At 32.5% G+C, this 9256-nt stretch overlaps 1 protein-coding gene across 2 annotated transcripts; it reads right to left on the bottom strand.

Moving 5' to 3' along the window:
• Window positions 1–2793: 2793 nt before the first annotated feature.
• On the bottom strand, window positions 2794–7821 carry LOC114421342 (DUF21 domain-containing protein At2g14520-like). Of its 2 annotated transcripts, XM_028387223.1 has the most exons (11): window positions 7441–7820; window positions 6831–6907; window positions 6672–6755; window positions 5851–5964; window positions 5642–5728; window positions 5213–5352; window positions 5034–5121; window positions 3845–3918; window positions 3612–3736; window positions 3258–3523; window positions 2794–3142 (listed from the first exon to the last, which is right to left on the bottom strand). In XM_028387223.1, exons 1-11 carry the CDS (start codon window positions 7616–7618, stop codon window positions 3098–3100), a joined length of 1278 nt encoding a protein of 425 aa, XP_028243024.1. In that variant the 5' UTR covers window positions 7619–7820; the 3' UTR covers window positions 2794–3097. The 2 variants fall into 2 exon arrangements, with proteins under 2 accessions (XP_028243024.1, XP_028243025.1); XM_028387224.1 differs by lacking the exon at window positions 5642–5728 and having other exon boundaries at window positions 7441–7821.
• Between the last annotated feature and the right edge of the window lie 1435 nt (window positions 7822–9256).

The raw sequence follows: 9256 nt of genomic DNA, 5'->3' as shown, positions 1-9256 counted from the left end.
CCAAACACCCTGAAAGACTTAAATTAACAGTCTTAAATTTACGCCAAATTAAGTTTGATTTTTTTTCTTTCAAAAGTGATGTTATATATGAATTAAACGGGAAAAGATATTGGTACAAATCCAATGGAATCAACAGGATTAGGTCTAGCCAAAGAGGTTAACCATGGGTGTGTGTCAACGGAATTAAAGTTCGAATCCATGTTTATATGTAATTTTGTGTGAATGTTTGTGTTTTTGTATTCAAGTGTTATTGAAATGTGGAGATATAAGATTGATTTGATGGTTAAAAAGAAAAAAAAAACTTAAAAATAAAGGAAGAAGGAAGTACATAGAGAGACAAAACAGTTGTAGATTCAAATTCTTTCTATTGATATTTTTAACAAAATTTAACATTTTTCGATAAAAAAAATTGTGATTGAAATGTTGTAATAGAAAGGTGAAAAGCTAGCTCGGGATGCAGTAAATCTATAACAAGGAAGCCACAAAAAGTGTTGTCTTGATCTGTTATTTACACGACAGTAGATCTCTGGTATGTGGTATTGGTGATCTGTTTATTTAGTTTTAGGGAAAAGGGACACGTGTGTTGCTGAAAAAATTGAAACCACTGAGCCTGTTCAAGGAGAAGGATCATTCCTTGCTATGGATGTTAGACAAATAATGCAGGAAATCAAGAGGGACTGAATTAGGAATTGGGAAATTTAGAATTCGTAATTTGTCAATGCTAGGATTCCCAATTTGTTATTTAAAAAAAAAGGCTATGCATATCAATAAAATGACATGGCAACCCTCATTTAATTGCCGATTTGATAAAAGGTTATGCACACCTTTAATTATTATGATGTTCTAAAATTAAGAACACCACGAAAATAGACAAAGGCTGAATTTTAATGCAATCTACAAAGGTGTCGGGATTACCAGGTTTTGTTAAATTGATTTTGTTCAACTTCATCTAGGATTCCTAAGATGGGTCTTAAAATGATTTTGTTCCTATCTTTGTCTATCAGATTTGCTAATTTGTTTGAATTCTAATTTCTTAAGCAATCCCAATTCAAAGATCAGGAAGCCAAGTTTCATTAACAATCCCAATTCAAAGATGCACAGATTACATTTAGACGCACCTAACTCCAACAAAAAGGAATATAGTTAAACATAGAAACTTAAAGAGAAAGGAAAGGAATGAAAAAAAATTGAGCTCCCATTATCTCTTCTTTGCAGTGTCATAGAGCTTTCAAAGAAAAAAAATAGTTTAACTTTTTAAAAATAAATTATAACTATCAATCAAGTTCTCCTTTTTTTTTTCTCTTAAATTTCTTTTATATTTCAATTTTAACATAACTTTCAAGTGGAGGGCCACCATAACCACAACACTTGAAAAATGATAAGGACCAAAAATAAGTTGGTCCCAGATATTTGTATGGCAGCAAAAGTTGTCTCCCGGATTCCTATTAACAGTAAAAGCTTAATTCCTCTTATATGTGCAATGCATTATGTAGGTTAGCCTGATTGGGATTTGGGAACAACACATGCCCTATATAGATTCCGTAGACTGCAGGCGACGAATGAAAATTATGCTAAAGTTAAAGAGTGGGCATAGTTCAATTACCTTCTTCGGGCATTGAATCATGTTCTTTTTTATCCCTTCTAAAAGGAAGTGGCTAAATTTAGGGAGAAAACAAAAAAGCAAAAAAGAGAACAAATCCCTTGGTAGAGTTTCCTGCGTGTGAAGATAGATTAGTTAATTTTGAAGGGTGAAAATTATATTGGTACCAGTATCTGCTCTCAGCCTAAGTGATAAATGATAAATCACTTTCATGCAAACAACAAATATGGAGATGTTAAATTGTAGAATCTCAATATTATGCGAATCACATAGTCGATTCTACGATCACATGTCCAAGGGGACCGAATCCCTATTCATTTCAGTCTTCTGACCAAACCTACTGCTATGGGAGGTCCCATGTAATGATTGTCTTCCGCAGAATTATTGATTGGGCTTAAGGACCATAAATTAAGATATATAAGATTTGTTAGTGGTTGGAAGAAGATAAAAGAATGAAAGTTTGTTAGGGATTCAAATCCTTTGAAATGACAATTTTAGTAAAAAAATTAATAAATTAATATTTTTTATAAAAACTTAAGTATAGTATATTTGGACAAGTAAAAAAGTTTTGATCCAAACTCTTTAATTTTTGTTTATGCATGTGCGATGTGTATCTTTGAATGTAATTTTATTAGTTGAAATATCTTATTTCAGTTAATTTTTAATTTTTTATTAATTAAAAAATTCATTTGAATATTCAATAAATAATTTTTTTTAATATCTTCTAATGTTTTTAAAATATTAGTATCATTTTCTAAATCACTAATTTCTAATTTTTATATATTTTCTTTCACTTTTATTATCGAGATATTTATTTATTTATTATTTTAAATAAATCATGATATTATATTTTATATTTATCAACTATTTAAACAACTAATTTTACGAAATATTTTTAATTTAATAAAAAAAAAGTATTACTACAGGGTTATTCTTGCCGTATATATGTCAATATTTTTCAAATAAAGGATTGAGGTGACAATTACTGTAAGATTGATTTTAAATAAACGCGTGCAAAGTATACAGGTAAAATATATTAATCATTAAATTTTAATAACTATGTCCACCAATTCACCCCGATTCTACGGAAACTATTTTTAACAGAATAATAATGATTATTTTTAAATTCAATTGCGTATTGTGATGCATTTTCTCTAATCATGTGCTTACTATGTTACGTAATACATATGCACTTCATACCATACAAGTAGGTATCAATTAATCAAAAGAAAGGAGGAAAACGCGCGCGCACTAAAAAACAAACCATGATTTGCTGCCTTGCTGGTATGCGTCATTGCGATAGAGACACGCATGTACATCTCAAAAACAGCTGTCTGGTCCCTGCATTTCATCAACGATAATGGCTTACACGTTCCAAATCACAACTCAGATCTCTATACAGCAGCTTTCAACCCTAAACCGCATTATCTATTTAATTATTTTTAAGGTCCAAACAAGAAATATGAACATGGAAGGTTTTATGGAAAAAAGCCACTGTTATGAGTCTTCAAAATGATGATCTGTCTCATCAAAGATCTCCTCCTACACAGAAATATTGACACATCAGTACATCGTTCTACACGTAAATAAGCTTATTTAACTACAATGCGTAATGAATGAACAAGATTGTTCATAATGATCATAAGTAGTTTAGTACCTGTAAAAGCTCTTCAATGACATCTTCCATGGTAATAATTCCAACGGCTTCTTCTTCTTCAGGGAGCTTTGGAAGGGGACTTCCATCTATCTCCAAAATATCCGAGTACATATTTTTTGACCATTTTCTGCTCCGAGAACCCCTATTTGATGACTTGTTTGTATTTGGAAAGCTTTTCCACTTGTGGAGTGGCATCTTGGGTTTCAAAGCTTTCTCTTTGGGAGGCTTTTCACCATCAATATCCACCTTAACATCTCTCACCGAGTCTATTTCAGAGGCGTGAGACACGGAGCATTTTATTAAGAAAGAAAAATTCAGTTTCAAAGTTTTAAACGGTTTATAGCATGTTTTTACCATTTGCATTATTTTGGGAAGATTGTTGGTTAGTCTTGTCACACCGTCTGACAACAACTGCCATGTGGCTATGGCCCTTCTGAAACTCATTCAAAATGTCATAAAGTGGCATACTTTCTGGAACCCTGTCAATATATGTAATTTGTAAATATGAATTTATGGTCACAAAATTAAGCACAATATAAAACCGATGTGACTTTCCCCATTAAACTGGTAAAACATATACAAGATACCTTGGAATCCTGCGTATGGTTACACTCTTCATGGGTGCTTCATCTTCTGGATGAACTGTCAATAAATTCTTGACCTAAAATTAAGCAGCATGCATTCAGAAAACAAAAGGTAGTATACAGTCACAAAAATAAAGAATTGAGAAAACATCCATTGAACAAGCAATAGAAAAAAGTATCAAGAAAAGAAAGCAATAGCATCCTCATCATACAAAGTTTAATGATGTCTTATAAACCAAACAAGTGACGAGATCCCTGATGATCTTAATCTCCCGTGTTTGTGTTACAAAATTGTCACCAAAAGAACCTCTGGTTTTCGGCTAAATAGTCCAAAGTCTTAGAAGTGACATATTTCCTCATTCATTACATCAAAATTAACATTCAACATTTTGGTTTTGGCTAACAGTTGATCATCCAATTACAGTTCTCGATAATATTATAAATGTCATAGGCATTGAGGTTTACACTTTTTCACAGTTGACCAACATGCACTTGCACTAATAGGTGGCTTAGACAATTTACTGAAGAAGGGCTTAAATATCACAAAACGTTCTGAATGATACCTTGTGCCAGATAATTAAGTGCTGATCTTGTTTTTAAATTAAGTTAAACCATAGATGTGTATTTTCTTGCTCACCTTTAAGGAAAGCTCAAATACCCCCCCAAGCTGAACATAAATTTTTGGTAATTTGTACTCCTATAGTGGCTAGACACCTAGGGAAAAGTTGACCAGTTGAACCAAGGCCTTCATTATTACTGTTCAAACTACCAAATTAGCTCAGAAACATTGTTTTTATGTCTTCTTGACTCAGTACAGGTCACTAGAATTTCTGACAGAGCTTACTCTAATTCCAGAAAGCATCAGAAAACCTTCCTGTTACTATATTCCATACAACAGGAGCAAGGCATAAAAGTTCATGCATACACTGCAGCAATATTCAAGCAGGTTAACTTGCAAGAAACAAAAAGTTATTCAAATACCACGAATGGCTCTAAAGAAATGATAAAACATAAGAACCCCAACAAGAGAAAATCTTAGTTACAGCAGATATTTCTGGGTCAGCAAAGGAAAACACTATCATCTTAGTTGCCATCTAATGGAGTATGTGATTTTTACAGTAGTTTTTCATCTAATGGAAAATGAATGTTCAACATTAAAGGTTTAAAGGGGGAAAGAAGGAAAACACTTTACCAGTACAAGTCCAATAATGTTTGTAGGCTGCTCATAATAGACTGGGACTCTGCTGTGCCCTTTCTCCAATATCTCATTCATCAGTTCCCTGCTTAGTAATACGCATTTAATTATACAAATAAAATTTGAATAAAATACAAAAGTTAGCTTTCATTTACCAACTATTGAGTACACGTTACCTATCAAGCTTTGAATTAATATCAACAGTAAATGTTTCAGATATAGGAGTCATGGCATCACTCGCCGTCTTCTCACTGAGTTCAAGTGCCCCGGCAATGATCGTTGTTTCATCATGTGTCAGTTCCCCCCCTTTTCCAGCCTAATGCAATTCAGTCATGAATAGCAACAACAAACAAACAGAAGCATGAATGTCCAAGCGCAGGATTCCAAATAACCAGAAGAGAAGTAGATAAGATAGTCCTTAGTGACATTTCACACAAACTACATATTTTCATTGAAAAAGAAAAGCTAGAAGAGCAGCATACTTGTGAAATACATTACACAGGTTTCACTCAACTACAAGTGCAAATTAATTGAGAAAAAAAATCATACAATAAAGATAGATGGCTTTACTTCAACTAAAAACATCACATAACTCTGATACAGACCTCATTACCATGCAAATTTACGAGTGTTTTCAACTCAGCTCTACGGAATAGGGCTTCATGTCGATGGCCCAGCAAAAAATCTAATAACTGGAAAACCACATGAATGCACAAAAAGCCAATAAGGAAATGAAAATCAGGACAAAACAAATTAAATTGGCTCCATGTTTACTCGTATAAAAGTAATAAAAGTTCTGCTAAATGTATGTCACCTTACTAATTGGATAGGCAACTGGAAAACATATGCATACAAGCACACGGACAAAGGGAGCCACTGATGCACCAATAGCCAAACCATACCGAGAACAAACTGATTGGGGTATAATCTTCACACAAGTAGACATATGTCAGAGCACTTTCACAAACAACACTAAGTAAGCAAAAGTTAATACGTTCATATTATATATTTAGACAAATAAATATCTGCCGCACATGCATCAATTCAAAGGATTAGAATCACCATACAGCAGGATAAATAAATCAGGATTTAAGTCAAATTTCTCTCTCCCTTCCATATTCAATGTGTCAAAAGGAAAGTATTAGTACCACCTGCTAAGAGCAAGGTGAGGACGACTAGACATGTTTTTAGAGTATGTTTGTTTTAAAATTTGGTAGAGTTGATTTTGAAAGAATTGGTGTTATGTTGAAATAATTGATTAGTGTTTGGGACTGGTACTTAGATAAAGTAAAATTACTTATAGGAATAAATTACTAAAATAGACCTTAAATTTAATAATATATTATAAAGGTAAGTTATATTCATTACATTTATCGATAATAGCATCTGAACATTTTTTATTGCCAAACATAACATTAGAGGAATGAGAAGCTACTGGTTCCCACTTTAACTGGAATTGATTCTAATTAACAAAAAATGTCTTTCACAAATGGAAAAAACGTGAACCAAACAAAACGGGTGCTGTGCCACCAGATTTTTGTTCCAGGTTCCAACCTCTAAACAAACAACACAAGCACTTAATCTGTGACATGAATGTATTATACTTAAAATCATATAAGGACAGAACTTTCTCACCTCACCAAACAAAAGAATTAATGTCACAGAAATTAGGATAGCGCCCCATGCAGTAACAAGGCCATCAAGAAAAATAGGAAGTGTCTGAAAAAACAGCAGCCATTAAGAATATGAAATCTGTGTGACAATATAAAGAAAAGCATAAGCTTGTAGTTGTACCTCCATGGCTGCAGCATTGCAAATTAGCAGAGTACATAGCAATAAATGTTGGTTTTTGACAACTGGTAATATCTTCTCTGCAAATACACCAAAAACAAAACGCCAATTCAAACAGTTAGAGGATCAATAACTGCACACTTTCTCCAAAACAAAAAAAAGAAGCAATCTTGTAAGAAGCAATCTTGTTCTTTCCGTCTCTACCATGCCAAAAGCCCTTTCAATAACGGATAACATTCAGCTAAAGATTACCTATATCCATAAAATCCGGGTCTACCTCATGATTTTAGTTATTCAAAAACTCCCAAAGGTTAAAGAAAAAGAAAAGAAAAGAAAAGAGTCTGCGAACTGTGATTTCAGCTTCAACGACAAGGTTTTTCGAGTGTCTGCGACCTCAATTGTGACTGCATCGGTCGCATTTGTCTGCAATTTCTCGCAATATCGAGGAACGCGACGAAACCACGAACGCGACAGTTTTCTAAAATCTTTGCTCCCAAATATCTCCACGAACGCTGGAATCATTACACTTACTCACTCACTCAGTGCGCACTGGTTCTTCTGCTCGAGACATTTAGTGAAATAAGGACAGAGAGAGAGAGAGAAGAAAACGAACCAGCGTGTTTACGATCCTGAGGAGTACCAGACTTAGCAAGAACTTCAAGATCAACGAGGCTGAGCGACATGAGGCCCAAGGTGAGGCCCGACATGAGGCCCGCGAAAAGCACGAGCAGCACGATGACCAGTATGTGAACGAAGAAGGCCGTTGAGCAGCATGTGTACTCCACCGCCATTATCTCTTTCTCACTGTGTTCTGGTTCGTTAAGTGTGGAAAACAGTAGTTAGAGAAAGCACGTAATCCACCAGAGCTCAACCATGGCCATTGTTTGGACTGAAGAACCGAGAGGCACGTGAAGATGTGGTGCGTATTTAAAGAGTAACGTATGAGGGGTTGGGGAAAGGGAAAGAAGTAGAGAAAGACACACAGAGAATAATGGATGGATTGGACCATTCGCTCACTTTATAGTCTGTCCAAAATATATCCGCGGACGCTCTTCTTTCTCTTACTTCTCACTGCCTAATAATAATAGTAAAGTTGAATAAATCTTTTTTTAATTAATTCGTTAAATACGTAATTAAGTCTATTTATTAACCCATCACGTAATATGTTGGAGACACTCATTGTCAACCCAAGACATAGAAAGTATTCATTAAAACTTTGGTCCATCATTAATCTTAGAGTTTTTTTAGGATGCTCTTTTTATTTTCATTATATTTTTTTCATCAAATTCTTAAATTTTTATTGTGAGAAATTTAAATGTAGTTCTCCTCATACCAATAATATATTAATTTTAATATTTATATTTAAGGTTCTTTATTATTTTATCCCAAAATAAATCAATGACGATTAATTGAGTTTCGAATAAAAAATCTCATATCCCTCCCTGTTAGAAAAAAAATATAATTATTTCTATATTTTGGTTAGTATACTTAGCTCATATTATTTTCATCCTTATTCAAAAGATTCTATATTCTGGTTCTTATACTTAGAATATCCTTTTTATTTTTCATTTTCATTTTTATATGTAAAAAAAATAGTACAGTTATAACAATTTTTCATGTAGGATTAAAATGTAAGATTTTTAAAGTAAGGTTTAAAATACCATAAAAAGGTAAGGATTAAAATAAAAATTAGTTTTTTTTTTGTTCTGGACTTTTTCTTATTCTGAAATAAATTTATAATTTAATCTAATAATAATAATATACCCTGAAAACGAAAATATTAAGAAAGTATATATAAATTTCACGAGTAAGCTAAGTTTCCAAATTTGTTCTCAAGGGTATAATAATTCTGGAAATAAAAATGTAAAACTAAAGGCAATTATTTCCGTAATCTTCAAATCTGGTCTAATAGATAACAGTAAAACTCAGAGCGTTACGCGGAGAAAAGACAAACTTTAGGATAGGACATCCCTATGCAAGTGTTTATTTCTTCCTTTCACTATAACCTTAACGCGGAATATTCGGTTTTTTGTAAGGTTTTTCTTAATTAAAATATTCGAGTCATGCTCAAACCAACATGTTAGTATAAGTAGGTGTCGGTTTAACATTCAATTTTTAATAATTTTAAATTCTATTGCAATATTTTTATATTAATTCTCCTACTTTAAGTATTAGATATGTTTTACATTTTAAGACATTAAATATTTTAATTTTATTTGTTATCTTCTTAATAAAATAATTAGAGGATTTGTAACAACATTAATAAGAAAATGTATTATTAGGTACTTTTAATTTTATTTGAATAACTAAAAGGAAAAAGTTACTCATAATTTCTTTTTGAGTATGCTAACCAGTCTTCTTCTTAGTATTAGTCAAGAAATCAAAAAATAATTTTTTTTATTAAAACTTATGTAAGAACCATTTTATAA

Source organism: Glycine soja, chromosome 8, assembly GCF_004193775.1.
Source record: "Glycine soja cultivar W05 chromosome 8, ASM419377v2, whole genome shotgun sequence".
NCBI lineage: Eukaryota > Viridiplantae > Streptophyta > Magnoliopsida > Fabales > Fabaceae > Glycine > Glycine soja.
The sequence above is the reverse complement of the archived record's forward strand: the minus strand, read 5'-3'. Positions and strand labels throughout refer to the sequence as shown.